We start from the raw sequence: 16,035 nt of genomic DNA on the forward strand, positions 1-16,035 counted from the left end.
TTGATATCTTTTCTCAGCATGAAACAATGCCTATATAACACGCACGGACACATGACATTTGTTGCGAGACGGTCGCGCGATAGGAGAAGAGATCTGAATTGAAAACAAGCGCATCAGAATTTTCTTACTGAACGATTCAATCGGCCACCGCCATACCAACTCCCAGACTTTCCACGAATGCGTATCTTCTTTGTGGATCGACGTACGTTTGCTCTACGTTATCAAATGGTCGTCAACAGGATCGTTCGTATGCGTTTCCGAATCCGTGCCCGCGTCCTACAGTCGCACCCTTTCGAATCTACGACACGTTCCCTACACGCGTGAACGACACCCTCAATAAACAATTCGCCGGTACCTCCGGCTCGGTATCACAACCAATATGGAACGGTGCGACATAATAAAGTTTAGTGGCGGCTATATAACAGACACGACAATCCGCTGTAAAGAGAATGCTGCAAATAAACGTTTGCTATTCTAACATTGTCATAATTAATAAATTAATATCTATCTCGTTGATCGGTCGGTTAACCGATGGCTGTAAATATAAATATATCATTTGTTTCCCAAATTATTGAGAAAACACATTTGGTAGACAATTAATTGCTAAATAGAACACTCATTAATCGTTTTGCGAGTTTTAATTACTGCATATATTACTGCATATTGTTTATGCTAAATATATAGAATTATTCGATCATTATATTAACAATAAAGAATAAATTTCTCTTTGATTCATAAATATTCTGTTATACTCAAATTTTCATAGCATTAGACAAATTTTTCATTAAAACTCAATTCTTTTAAATGTCAAAAGTTTTTTAAATTTTAAGATATTACCGAACTTTATAATACACTGATGAGAGAGAGAGAAAGTAAAGATTTAATATTTGTTATAAAATTTAAATATTATATTATACGAAGGAATGTTAAGAAAACAAAATATCGAACTTACCCATGACTTGAACTTCCAAAGTTCCACGTGCGCTGTAACCTTGTGCATTGCGTGCCACGCAAGTGTAGATCGCCTGGTCGCTCATTCGTTCAATATTCTCGATGATAAGTGTACCATTAGGGAAGACCTTTTGCTTTCGGTTGATTGGCAGGACCCTGGTGTCTCGTTCCCAGACGATGCTTTCGATCGGGTAACCAGCAACAGGACAAGTCACACGCAAAGTTTCCCCAGCAACGATGGCTTTCTTGTCCATGTGACGAATGAACGGCAAACCATAAACGTTGAGACGGGCAGAATGCTCGGTAGCTCCAACCTGTAACAAAATTACGCATTGCATATTTAGTTCTCGCAAGGTTTAAATTTATAAAAAAATTTATTGGCAAAAAGAAAAAAAATTATACATAAAATAAATAAATTATATGTTTGTATATTAACAATTAGTAAATGATGCTGAAATAAGAAATTTTTATATATTTTCATCAAAAAACAAAAACCAACCTTTGACGCAGCAATGCACTTGTAGAGACCACCATCATTGGTATGAATGCTCGAAATATTCAGATGCGACACGACATCACCATTGACCGTCACGTATTGTCCCACTTGCAGTCTCTCGGTATTCGACAACCGTTTTCCATCAAGTTCCCAGGTAATTTCGGGGGTGGGATTCCCGCTGGCAACACACTTCAAAAACATGCTCGGTCCCGGCTGAAGAGTCTCTTCGGCGAAAGCTTGACGGATCTGCGGGGGCTCGACTGTCGATAATCAAAGAGATAAAAAGATAATTCCGTTGACGATCATAGCGTTACCTTTTACATTCGCGACACTAGTTCTTTTAATTAGTGATTCCATTTACGAATATATTAATTTAACAAAAACTACAGTGATTGCATTAAAAATTTTTTTTGTTAATTCAAGAAATGTTTTTATCTCATGAAATTAATATTAATTTTAAATTGAATTACTCACAAATATAGTAAATTAGTTTTAATTAAATTGTTATAATTATTGAAAATGCTTATTACTAATTTAATTAAACCCCCCCGGCGGGAGGGGGGAATAATGACGTAAAAATTAAACTCACATCTTCCACCAAGTTTTAATTCCGCCGTTGCTTGCGCGCTTTCTTGATCATTTCTAACGAAGCATTGATACATTCCCTTGTTTTCCTTCTTCACACTCTCAATCCTCAGCACGCGATCTTCCAATCCAAGAGGCTTTCCATCCTTGAGCCAGGAGATAGTTTTGATCGGATTGCCTTGGACGGTGCAGGTGAAGGTCGCTGGTCTTCCAAAGTCGATGGTCTGCGTACTCGGTTCGATTTCCGCGGTAAGAGGTGCCGTAACAGTCAAAACGGTCTCCACACTTTCGCCGCCGACGGAATTGTTGACGATGCAGAGATATTTGCCGGAATCTTCGACTCGAGCCTCGCGGATGATCAGAGTGCCGCTAACCTGACGTACGCGCTCATTCAGCTGGACCGGCTGACGCCTCGACGTGCCCTCAATGAACTTGTACCATCTGAAATGAGAGGATAAAAACTGCCGATTTTCGCGCCAATGCCGGAACGAGACCCGCTCGTTCCGTACCTTATGCATTCGCTTATACAAAATATCGCAAAATGGAACAAGAATATACCAATTATTATTATATATGTATATTAATTTTGTAAATTTTTTTGTGAATTGCTTGTATATGAAATTCTTATATAAAAAATACTTTATAAAAGAGTATTTTTTTAATTTTTATTATAATAAGTGGCCTATACAAAGGTATAGGTAGCAGAATAAAAATGAGACACAAAACTACGAATTTTTATAAGTTCGATAACAGACAACACTGTTTGCTCCATTCTACGCTACTATGCCTTAAATTCTATACACGGGGCTTTGGGCGTCTCTGGGCACGGCCTTCCGTTTCTTCCACCGATCTATCGGTGTTACATCTCTCACGCGAAATAATTTCATACAAGAACAAAATCACAATTCAAGAATAAAACAAGACGTTTCTACTGTAGCCTCACGATCGAGAAGCGATGCAGGCGGGGCGCAACAGAAGAATAAAGACAATGGCGACGACAATAGATTAAAAGCAAAAGAATATGTATTCGCGTGTCAATTCTCGGCACGATAATGTCCCTAAGGGAGAAGGTGAGGGGCGATTGCAGCGTAAAAGCAAGTACGAGCAATTACACTCGATATCGATTCGTAATGTGCGATTGTTCGCAACGGCGCGCGGCGCTCGTCGCTGATTAAGCAGGAAAAGTGTAAAAAAGAAACGTCAATAATTCACAATAAAATGACGTAATCAAGCGATCGTAGCAGCGGATTTTTTTACGTGGTGGTTGAAGGCAGGTGCTAGTGCAGGGTCATTTTCATACTTCTCTAAGCAACAATATCTCTCACACATAGCAATATATGTGTGTCGCGATATAAAGTCATTTGAAAATTCGTTCACCAGCATTGATTAGCCAATTCCAGAACCGTAAAACGGGGGTTGCGAGATATTGTCGGATGTACAATCACAAATGGTGGCGGATAGTGGAAGGCGGGGTCGGGCAGGGAGGCAAAAATTAGGTGGTAGTGAACTGGCGGTACGTTTAATGGCGATGGTGCAATTGGACGGCGTGAAAAAACGTTAAGGCTCGATCCTCCTCAGTCACTCACGCCCAACGTGTACATGAACGAGCGATCCACTTCTTTACCTTATCTTATCTCTTGAACAAGTGAGAGAGAGAGAGAGGGTGGGGAATGAATTAACACGAGCGGATGAACGGAGGCACGAGAAGGTGGCAAGGACTTACCAGCCAAATATTGTGGGACTTATTTGGAGGTGTGCAGGTGTAGGGCAACATTGACCGCCCCATTGATCGGGTGACGCCCTCTCGGACCACCCGGATCAGCACCGAGGATACCGGGGGAGCAGAGGGCCCGCATCCTTTTCGAGGTCGCGCTTCCGTCACCTATCTCGAGGGTTGAGGGGAGGATCCAGTTGGCACTGAAAACCAACACGTCCGATTGGCCCCGGATATCAGGGATATACATTTTTCGTCATTAGCACTATCACGTTTGACTCATGTAATACCGTGTTTAGTTTACACTCGGAATTGAAAGGCCATCGAAATTATTGAGTCGTCGCATCAAAAATCCAGAGCATCAGCTTCTTTCAACCCCCTCTTCCAAGTTCTGCTTTAATCTACGCTCTCTCTCGTTCTCTTCCCCTCTCCTCCTCCTTCTCTACGTTCTCTACGCTCTTTTTCTCATGTTCTGCACCGGGTCTTAAAAATATTTCTTCTATATTTCCTCTCTGGATTTTACAATATTATCCTATATTTCTCTATAAAAAAAAAATCATGTCCGTTCTTTCTTCTTGCCCCTGTCGAATCTTACGGTACCGCCACCCGACACGGGGTAGAGGGTAAGGATGGAAAATATTAAAAGTGAATAACAGGATCTGTGCCCCGCGGAGCGTGAGACTACATCCAAATCAGGGAGAAGAGAGATCTATACGGAGGAGTGTACCTAGTTATCGGGGCAGGAAAGCCTTGTGCCGCACACGCCAGCGCCAGAGACTCGCCCTCTACCCCGCGGTACTTAAGGCCGTCGCCAGTCGCCTTTGGGGCAGTACGACCAGACGGCTCTGAAATAAATAGATCGCCCAAAGTGTCAGAGCTTCGTCTCTTCGTAACGTTTCGATTTCATCCTATTTCTTAATTGCACTCAGCAACCGGAATTGCGCGACGTTTGAATTTAAGCGACTAAAAGTTTCATTATATACATACCCTATCGCCATTGCGTTCGTCCTGACTTAAGTCGATAGAATTTTCGCATGCAATCTACTCACCTGACTATGATGCCAATCTTGCCAGATGGTGAACGATTTCGAATTCAATGCGTTTACGTCCGATTGTTTATTGCATGACGCTCGTATCTGAGCAGTATCTAAATAATATAATGTAATGCCTCAGAAATTTCCGTAAAGTTTACACTGCGTTTAATCCAATGCCAAACACAAGCGTTATGCGGTAAACGTTGGATGTAAACTCACTATTAGCTTAATTCCAAATTCGCGAAATTGTTAACTCACGAACTCCTTAACTTACGAAATAATGCACTATGCCCATCAGTGACTTTCACTCTCTATCGCTAATCGAGAACACTTTCCCACATGGGCATTCTATGTATTTTAATCTGCTGGAATATGACTCGCTTTATCGACGACGATGACGAAGAACAGAGTAAAAAACAGACACAAATCGGCACGCGTGGAGAAAGACCTCTAAAGTCTACCTTGTTAGAGGTACAGGGTATCCCTGAAGCGAATGGCTCAACGCGATATCCTGACCATCAATAGCCAGGACAACTTCAAATCCGAACTTCTTGCCTGACGATCGTGGCGCGATTTTATTTGTACCCTCTGAAATAGCATCGTGAAGAAAACACAGAAAAGAAGGTATTTCAGAAATCTTTGCCAATATACCTCGTCAATGGGACAGGAAAACCCTGAGTCGCGCAGTCCAAGGCCGCCATACCCGTCTTTGGTACGTCTACTAATTTGTAACCCTCATAACGTTCACCAGCAATGCGCGGCGCAACATTGCCAGTTGGTTCTGTAAGCAGGAGATCGGTGCGAAAATACGAACTAGCGTAAAAGAAGATATCTATCTCATTTCTTCAATTGGATCTTCCCGCAGTTGTATCGCAATTCAAATAAAATGAGATACACAAACATTGTCTACATTTCGAAATTGCCTGATATACGATTCCAATTTCGCATCGCGGTTTGTCAATCGACTTGTGAATGCTTGTACCTGAATGCAGGTGCTGGGAAACCCTGAACAGGACAAGGTAGGCCGACCGTCTGTTTGATTAGGATGTCTCTCCTCAATCCGTTCACATCCTTGTCTCGTACGTTCGGACGTACACTGCCTCGCGGCTCTGCAATAGCGCAAACAGTGGGGAAAGTAGGGAACGCGACGCTACCATAATCATCGTCATCGTCGTCGTTATCAAGCGCATTGTTGACGCAGAACGTGGGTTTGCAGATGGTAAAATGTGAAGATAACGATTGATAACTGTTTTACATTCTCAAGAACTACATTACAATATCTTGCCCTTAATAAATTTCTTTAATCCGATTTTGTAAGAACCTGGTATAATTATCAATAGAAAAGAATTGAAATAATTGAAATAATTTTATATATAGATTTTCAACAAATTATGATAATCCAGTGACGATTTATGTTACATTGTTCGATCTTGCTCACCTGAACAAAGGCGACGGACTGGCTTGAGCCTCGCAAAGCAACGTCACCGCTTGTCCTTCATTTTTCATCATTTCGTCAAATTTAGATCTAGGCGGCAATCGAGGCGGACTACTTCCAACCGGTTCTAAAAACGAAAAGGGCGAGAGGTTCACCTACCGCGGAATCAATCGATATCTTCACATATATGCCTCAATTTAATATTAGTACACGATCGGCAAGATGCACTTCTAATTTCAGTGAAAGCGAATATCGTTGTTTCCTGACTTTCATAATAAAAACTTTTAAAAAATAAATAGTATCTATAAAGATTCAATATTTCTAATGGTTCTTTTTCTCGAAAAGCCTTTCTTAAAAAATTACGAATAAATGACTTTTTTTGCACGTGCACAGTTGCAACGGACATAAATTTCATTTGAAAGTAGTACCGTGTCTTTTATTTAATTTTTATCCCGAGGAAACTCTTATCAACAGCCAACATTTGCATCGCGCTTACGCATCGCGTACCTGAAGACCGGAAGTGGATTCGCTTGAGCCTGACACAGCATTGCCATGGCAGTTCGCGACGCGACCGAGAGGACAGTTATTTTAGCTGTCGGTGGCACTTTCGGTGCTGCGCCAGTTACTGGCTCTAGATACATAAACAATAAGGCAGTAAAACGTGTCGAGATATTTTATGCACTCGCTTGAGCGAGCAAAGCTGTCCTTTGTCAAGGAAAGAACGCTATGTCAAAGGCATCTTTCTTTAAACGCGAATAAAATTGACGAAACGGAGGAGTTTCCGCTATAGAGTATAGTATATAGTAACATTTGTAAATACCTATAAGCTGGAAGAGGGTGTCCCTGCGCGGGGCATAACATTGTTACAGCCGCTCCGACGACACTTGCAAGAACGTCATATTTAGACGTGGAAGCGACTCTAGGCTTGGCACCGTTTACGGGTTCTACAGAACGATAACGTTACGAGAGCTGGTATCGAATAGGCAAGAACACAGCAAGCTTCTACGAAAATATTTTGGCTAATTAAATATGTCGATGGACTGACCTAAATGCGGGAGCAGGGAATGCCTGAGCATCGCACAACAAACTGATTTCGGCATCATTCGTCACTTCGAAGGAATTGGACTTTGCCGTTTTTGGAAATTTTGGGGCCACACGACCTGCTGGCTCTAATGCGCGTGAATTTTGTTATTTCTTATGACATATGACACATTTGCGTCAGGACAGAACGCGCCACCGCCGTGCTACAGTTCTTACTTAATTTGATTTTATTAAAATCGATTGAGAAAATGAAAGTTTCATGAAAAAAAAGTCGATAAAATACATTGAAATATGCATGGACTGACCTAAATGCGGGAGCAGGGAATGCCTGTGCATCGCACAGTAAACTGATTTCGGCATCATTCGCCACTTCGAAGGAATTGATCTTTGCCATTTTCGGGAATTTTGGAGACACTCGACCTGCCGGCTCTAATGCGTAAATAATTATTTCCCTTAAAATAATATATTTGCGTCTAGACAGAACGCGCCACCGCCGTGCAATGTTTTTTGTATTAAATAATCTATTAAAATTAAGATGAGAATAAGAACTACGTAGTACAGATATAGACAAAGCTAATTAAATGTAGTAGTGGACTGACCTAAACGCGGGAGCAGGGAATGCCTGTGCATCGCACAACAAACTTATCACGGCATCGTTCGCTACTTCGAATGAATCAATTTTTGCTGATTTCGGGAATTTTGGAGACACACGACCTGCTGGCTCTGATGTGGAAACAAAATTTATTTTTTTTTTTTAAACAATATATCTACATCTGGACAAAACGCACCACCGCCGTGCAATGTTTATTAAATAGTCTACTAAAATTAAATGGATTAAATAAATGAAATAAGAACTGTGTAGTACAGATAAAGACAAAGTTAGGCTAAACACATCGGTGAACTGACCTAAACGCGGGAGCAGGGAATGCTTGTGCATCGCACAATAAACTTATTACGGCACCGTTCGCCACCTCGAATGAATCACTTTTTGCTGATTTCGGAAATTTCGGAGACACACGACCTGCTGGCTCTAACGTGGAAACGAAATTTGTTATTTCTCTTAAAATAACATATCCGACAGGACGGGATGCGCCACCGCCATATTATATTTCTTATTAAATGATTTACTAAAATTAAATTAAAAATATAAATCGTCGAAAGAGAATAATAGAGTATAAATTTGATTTTAAAAAGTGCTTTGTAATTATCTCTTTTTGTGATAGAAAAATTCACAAATTTATATAAATAAAATATAAGAGCAATTATCATTTGATCATAAGCAATTATCATTTGATCATAGCTCAGAAACATATAATCGTGCATCGTATAATATTTCTACTTTAACAGCAACAGTTTATCGGTTTAGACTCCGAATTACGCGATACTTATGTCCAGCTCGTTAACAACGTTACCTGTGAGTCGGAGGTGGCGAGGCTTGAGCGGCGCAAGTTAGCGCGAGCGACAATTTCGCATTTCTTACGTAAGTGCTGCTTTTCGCGTCGCTTTGAAAGGCGGGCGCCTTCGATCCTACGGGCTCTGAAGCGAAACGAGAAAACACGCGTCTTAATATCCTCCGGTAATTTTTCATTCTTTCAATTACCTGAACGACGGTACGGGGAACCCCTGCGCAGGACAGTGCAAGCTCGATGCGCTTCCCGCGGCGCGTATAAACGAGTTGACGCGATCGTCACTCGAGAATTTCGGCCCCTTCGCTCCCATCGGCTCTGGCAATACAAGAATCGCATGGATCGATTTCCGAATTAAAAGAGTTACTACACCCAGAAAACTCGCGTTTTCGACGTGAAAACAAAGCTATCGAGGAAAACGAGTCTCGACTGCCTTTCCACAAACTGTTCTGTCAGAACCGTAAGCTCTCACTAATGACACGCACAAATCAATAAAGGACACAATCACGCTCTAACTACCTGAACGCTGGTACCGGGTGACCCTGCGCTTGGCACTGCATCGCGAATCCGGCCGTCGATTTAGTTCGCAGCCATCGTTTCGCGTCACCCGTGACGGAAGGCGCCTTACTGCCAACCGGTTCTTTACGCAGATAAACATTACAGACTTTTGTTGTACAAACACATTAAAGAAATAAAGAAATTATCCTAAGGTATCGATTTATTTCCGATTAAATCGGATGCCCTTGCTGACGCGATTGAGAAAAAAGAGTTGTTCCAATCGATGTAATTCGCCCATACGTGATTTACCTGAAAGCTGGCACAGGGTAAGCTTGCCCTTGGCAGAGAATCACGATGTGTGTACCGGTGCGCCTTTCCATCAGACTGCCCTTCTCCCCCAAAATCGAGGGCGCTTTAGTGCCGACCGGTTCTACCGACGTACAGTACATTTTAATCGCTCGGAAAAAGGGATCGCGCGAGAAGGTCATTACCTAAAACTGGGCACAGGGTGGCCCTGACCCGGGCACGTCAATACCACGCTGGATCTCGCGATCGTCTCTTTCCACCCGCGTTTCATTTCGCCGATCAGCGCCGGTGCTTTACTTCCGATCGGCTCTGACGATTCATAAAACGAAAAGTGTTTCAAGCAAAACCGGGATGAAGGAAAAAGTTCATTGATCAAAAATTTTTTCTTTAACCTTTTTCCATAAAAAACTTTCGATTTTTTTTATAATAAAATTGCACAAATTTATCTCTACATTAAAGAAGTTTACCTAAAACTGGGCACAGGGTGGCCCTGAGCTGGGCAGAACAATATGACCGTGTAGCCCGCCCTTCGTTGCTTCCATCCACCTTTCAAATCGCCCGTCAATGCCGGCGCTTTGCTGCCAACCGGTTCTGGTGGACAAAAGCCACCGAGAAGTCAGAAAAAGTGGCGCGCAACACGTGTTCATTAACTGCGGTAACTTTACCTAAAAGAGGGTACAGGATATCCCTGCGCCGGACATGGTAATACTGCGCTTGAACCCGCTCTCTTCTTCAGCCATCCCCCTCTTATCTCGTTCGTGAGAGCCGGGGCTTTAGTTCCGATCGGCTCTGACGATTACAAACGATTACGTTCATGCGATCAACCAATTTTGACTTTATAAAATTAATTGTATATAGTATTCAAGATTAATCCTGATTTATAAAGCAACAAATTGATGCTCGCGTCTTTTGTCAAAAATGTCAAGAAAAATAAATCAAAGCAAATCTACAAAAAATTCACACGCGAGAAAGATAAAATAAAGAGCAATCGACTTATTTTAGGTTGAGAGATATAAGTATCACAAGATGTATCGAATCTAATTATATCTTTCCTGTGTCATTACCTAAAGGAGGGTACAGGATATCCCTGCGCCGGGCACGACAACACGGCGTTGGAGTTCGCTCTTTTCTTCAACCATCCAGCTCTTAATTCGCTGAGAGCCGGAGCTTTAGTTCCAATCGGTTCTAATGATTACAAACGTGCGTGATAAACCAACTCGGACTTTATGAAATTAATTGTATATGCTTATTTCTGTGTTAATTAGTTGTACATGTTCAAGCTTTATTAGTCTCCTACTCAGATTTAAAGAGAAATAATGTTTTGTTTACCATCATAAAAAATAAATAGAAACAAATCCAACGAATTCAAAAATAATAAAATAAAAAGTAAACAAGTTTTACTTTGACGTATATTGAGATAAATCTTGTGCAGCTTAAAGTTTAACCTAAATTAACAGCAACTTTATCGGATCTAATTACGTTCCATGCCATTACCTAAAGGAGGGTACAGGATAGCCTTGCGCCGGACAAAATAATGCGACAGCGGACCGCGCTCCGATCTCCATCAACACGCCCTTCACGATGCCGGTTATCGCTGGCGCTTTGCTTCCGACTAGCTCTAATCATTTATGCAACGATTGCTCAGCAAGCTTTTATTTTTACTCCACGCGAACGCTTGTCGTGTTTTTATGTAACCTTTCTGATGGAACGGGAGACCCCCTTCGTTAGCGAGAAACGGAGCGGAAAATCGGAGCAGAAAACGGCACGTTGGAGATAAAATAAGAAACGAGGAAGCAATCACTTGTGCTTGATTTATATAATCGCTCATGATCTCCAGTCTGTGAAACGCAAATCGTTGTTCTTTTTCGTACGACATATATATAGAAGCTATATACCTAAAGGAAGGCACGGGATATCCCTGTGCTGGACACGGTAATACGACACTGGATGCTCTGGCCTTTTCCATCCACACACCTTTTACATCGCCCGTAAAAGCAGGCGCCTTGCTGCCCACAGGTTCTAATGTATAAAAAGACATGCAATAAACAATAAGAGAATCGTTTTTTATCCCTAAAGGGACAGGGAACCCTTCTTCGACTAATACGAAATCAATGAAGCCACGTGACTCGTGCCAGTTTTAGAACAATCGATAAGATAATCCACGATTGAAAGATTGATAGAAACGTAAATGCATTTAGACAACGTGTTTGTGATGGAAAATAAGATCACTAAAAATTAAAATAGAAAATATCCATAGCTTTAAAGAAATTAAAAGAGACACAGATGCGTGAATTTACCTAAACGAAGGTACCGGATAGCCCTGCGCAGGGCAAAATTGCACAACGCTGGAAGCAGCTTTGCTATTCATCCAACCTCCTTTCAAAGTGCCCGTCAACGTCGGCGCTTTGCTTCCCACTGGCTCTGACAATTTATAGACAGACACGATCATGCTATGAGAATGACTTATTGCTCGGTTTACGCGGGTTTAGTACTTGTGTGCATGTATACCTATACGTTGGAACTGGGAACCCCTGCGCGGGACAAAACAGGATCAGATCGTCTCCCCGAACGCGATGGTACCAAGCTAGCTTAGCGTCGTTCGAGAACTTCGGCTTCTTCGTGGCGACTGGTTCTAATTACATGAGAATTAGGGAGGTGAGACTTTCCCTCGCATGCTACGAGAATGACCGATTGCTCTATCTACGGTTTAGGTACTTGCGTGCATGTACCTATACGTTGGAACTGGGAACCCCTGCGCAGGACAAAACAGGGTCAGATCGTCTCCACGAACGCGATCGTACCAGGCCTTTTTTGCGTCGCTCGAAAATTTCGGCTTCTTCGTGGCGACTGGCTCTGATTAAATGACGGGAAATAAAATAAAAAACTCTTCGCATGCTGCAAGAATTCTCTATCGCTCTATTTACAGCTTTAAACGGCTCATGTGCATGTACCTATACGCGGGAACTGGGAACCCCTGCGCGGGACAGAGCAGGGTCAGATCGTCTCCTCGAACGCGATCGTATCCAGCGAACTTTGCATCGCTCGAAAATTTCGGCTTCTTCGTGGCGACTGGTTCTAATTGTATGATAGAGAATTAAATAGGGCTCTCGCGCATGCTATAACAATCACCTACTGCTCTATTTAGGAGCTTTAAAGTACTTGCGCATGTACCTATACGTGGGAACTGGGAACCCCTGCGCGGGACACAACAGGGTCAGATTGTCTCCTCGAACGCGATCGTACCAAGCCAGCTTTGACTCACTCGAGAACTTCGGCTTCTTCGTGGCGACTGGTTCTAATTACATCGAGGGGTATGAAGCAATCATCGCACTATATCAGATTCCAGTATATTTCAAAAGCCAGGAAATCCGAATAACCATACTGTGAGAATCGTTAGATCTCCTTATATTATAATAGTATTATATACGAAGATGTTGAATTGCGAAAGCGCATGTCATGACTTGAAATCGTTAATAACAATGCAATTATTCGGTACCTGGTTACGGGAATAGGATGCCCCTGCGCGTTACATAGCATGCTCACTTCCAACCCGCGGTTACGAACGAGAGAGAACGTTTTTACGTCTCCAATAAATGCGGGTGCTTTACTTCCCATCGGCTCTAAATGAGAGAATAAAAGACGTCACGAAAAATATCTATTTTGATTTATATAACTGAACCCTCGGACAGAATTCCCCTCGTCGACTTTTTGTAGCGATTGTTCCATGAAAGATGTGCAAGAAAATTCAACTGAGCTCCTTCCTCTTTATGTAATAAACGGAACATTACAAATAACATAAAAGTGCCGAAAATAAAACGTTTTCACACCTACATATAATTAGCATGTCTGTATTTTAAATGTGTTCAAAATAATTTCTGGACTTTAATATTCACAAAATAGTTTTCACAGGCAAATAAAAATTGCTCGTAAAATGAAGTTACTATCACTTTGAGAGATCGATGTTACTTGAATCCTTATTAAATCGTACCTAGACACGGGAGGAGGGTGGCCTTGGGCATTGCACGGAAGACTGACTTCTGCATTCGCTTTCCGCGCCAATAAAGATATCTTTGCTTCGCCGGCAAAGGCAGGCGCCTTACTTCCGACAGGCTCTAAAGAATATCGACTTGCCATTACTACAAACCCAATTTTCGCTCTTATATTTGAAGCGGGGACAGGGCTTCCCCTCGTCAACAACGAATTATGCATTATGCATTATTAAATTCGCTTTCTAATAGAACGGCTCTTAAATAGAATTTAGCGGCTTTCTTAAAAATAGCGTTATTGCTTTGATGACACTTTCTTGCGTTATTAATTAATAATGTTGTAATAATCTCGTACCTAGATACTGGAGGAGGATGAGCCTGAGCATTACAAGGCAGACTAACGTCCATGTTCGCTTTTCGTAGCGGCATTGACAATTTTGCATCACCCGCGAAGGCGGGTGCTTTGCTTCCGACGGGTTCTAAAGAATGTTAATTTACTTAGGAAACTATCTTTCCACACACTCTCCTACACATTGCGCGGGAACAGGGTTTCCCCTCAAAAACGAAGCTCTTGGTCGATCGAATATAAATTGATTTTGCTTCTTCCGAATCTCATCCACATCGATACGAAACAATTTTTTTTTTTTTTTTTTTTTAAGTCAACCTTTTTCTACTATCTCTGAAAGCTGTTACCTAGTAGTCGGCACAGGGCTTCCCTGGGCAGCACAGAAAATACTAATGGGTTGTCCTTCGTGCCTTCCGATCGTACGACTTAAGTCGTCCGACGTTAATCTAGGCGATCTGGCGCCTATCGGTTCTGAAATTGACGAAAATTGGATCCGCGCGTAAGCACCTCTTACGGGAGATTACCTGGCGATTGGGATGGGAAATCCCTGAGCGTTGCAGGCAAGCACCACATCCGTACCCATACGTCTAGGATAGGCTCTAGAAGTGTCATCGGTGGAGAAAATCGGTGATTTAAACCCGACCGGTTCTGCGAGAGACAACGTGACGGAAACGATCATGTTTACGTGACAACTCGCGACATCGCGAACAGATAATTAAGAAATCGGAAAGAATCTCCCGCGATTAAAAATCGAAAAATTCAAGACGTTGAACATACAGTTAAAATGCCAATTATTTTAGTGCGTTTGTGAAGAATATCGAATGTATTCACGTCTCACCTTGAAATTGGAACAGGGTAACCTTGCACCGGGCACATCAGGTTCACTGCACCATGCGCCCTAGCTTCCATGAATTCGACTTTACGTACACTCGGCAATTTGGGTTTCGCGCTCGACGTCGGTTCTAAGATGTGCACGAGGACGAGAATAAGCATTGTTAGGCACGGAGACTGGTACTGACCGTGTAATGGGAACAGGGAACCCTTGAGCGGGGCAAGTCATCGACACCGCGCTGGAGCTCGGCGTCGGCCTCACCACTTTTATGTCGGCATTCGTAAACTTTGGTTTCGCGCTGGACACGGGCTCTACATTGAGGAAACGTTAGACCGTCACGCGTATTGATATTACATGGCACGTCCTGAACGCTAGGACTGGGTATCCCCCGTAGAAGAACCAGAAGCAAGACTCGATCAAATATCATAAAATTGCATTTCAAAGACAAAAAGAGCATAAAATATTCTCTCTAAAAAGCGCATAAATACTTTAAACAATATATAAAAATTATTATAATTATTAAATTTTTAATAATTATATTTCACATAAAAAAGTAAACATTTTTCTTGAACACTTTATTTAAAACACGCAAAACAGTAAAACGACTCTAAAAAACAGTAAAAGAAATTTTTATATCTAAAATATTCAAATTACACGTAATTCTATGTAAATTTAAAATACCGACTAGACCTGAATAAAGATAGAAAACGATAGATATTAAATTTCTGCGCCGAAGGAAACCCGAGAACAGGAAGGAATTAAGCGGGATCTGAACGTAATTTGAATAACAGAAGAACACGATTAAGCCGGAAGGAAAAATCGATTGCTGCCCTTTAATGTCCACTTTCTCTCGTGTTTACTCAATTACTTTCTGTACCGTGACCGCGCATCAACCGATATGCAGTATTCAGATAATCTTTATATATTCCATATACCTGTAATTCGGTACTGGAAATGCTTGAGCTGGACATAGTAAAGTTAGAGGTTGCTCACGTTGCACCGTGTACGTTGTGTATGTACGAGAATTTTCTGTCATTGGAAATTTTGGTTTCGTACTGGCAACCGGTTCTACAAAAGAAGAACCAGAGATCCGTGAATCTTCAGTAGTTGTTACATACGCGTGATTATTACGAAATCGAAGACTCAACATTTTTATCCGTTTAAAATCCATAATTATAATAGCTAACAATAAGACAGAAAACTACGAATTAACGAAATAATTTCTTCTCTGTCAAACTGATAATTCCTAAATGATATTTATGGCAATACGATCTCACTTTATCCTTCTTAACGCCTAAGAAACCCTATACCGGAACAAGGTAACTCCATAACAATCAAACGCGCTGTATTGACTATCCAGTGCTCAGCAACCGTCGCGAAACACTGGGGAAGATAATCACCTGCC

General features: G+C 41.8%; 1 protein-coding gene across 1 annotated transcript in view; it reads right to left on the minus strand.

Annotated features, from left to right (window-relative positions):
* LOC112466992 (hemicentin-2-like) overlaps positions 1-14,791 on the minus strand; it is a 40,322-nt gene extending 25,531 nt beyond the window's left edge. Inside the window, 9 exon segments of the mRNA XM_025035393.1 lie at positions 953-1,265; positions 1,451-1,707; positions 2,037-2,473; positions 4,474-4,629; positions 11,362-11,485; positions 11,764-11,826; positions 12,196-12,218; positions 14,323-14,397; positions 14,637-14,791. Coding sequence (XP_024891161.1) covers positions 953-1,265; positions 1,451-1,707; positions 2,037-2,473; positions 4,474-4,629; positions 11,362-11,485; positions 11,764-11,826; positions 12,196-12,218; positions 14,323-14,397; positions 14,637-14,791 — 1,603 coding nt within the window.
* Between the last annotated feature and the right edge of the window lie 1,244 nt (positions 14,792-16,035).

This window comes from Temnothorax curvispinosus, unplaced genomic scaffold (assembly GCF_003070985.1).
Source record: "Temnothorax curvispinosus isolate PA1 unplaced genomic scaffold, ASM307098v1 QBEX01016800.1, whole genome shotgun sequence".
Taxonomy (NCBI): Eukaryota; Metazoa; Arthropoda; class Insecta; order Hymenoptera; family Formicidae; genus Temnothorax; species Temnothorax curvispinosus.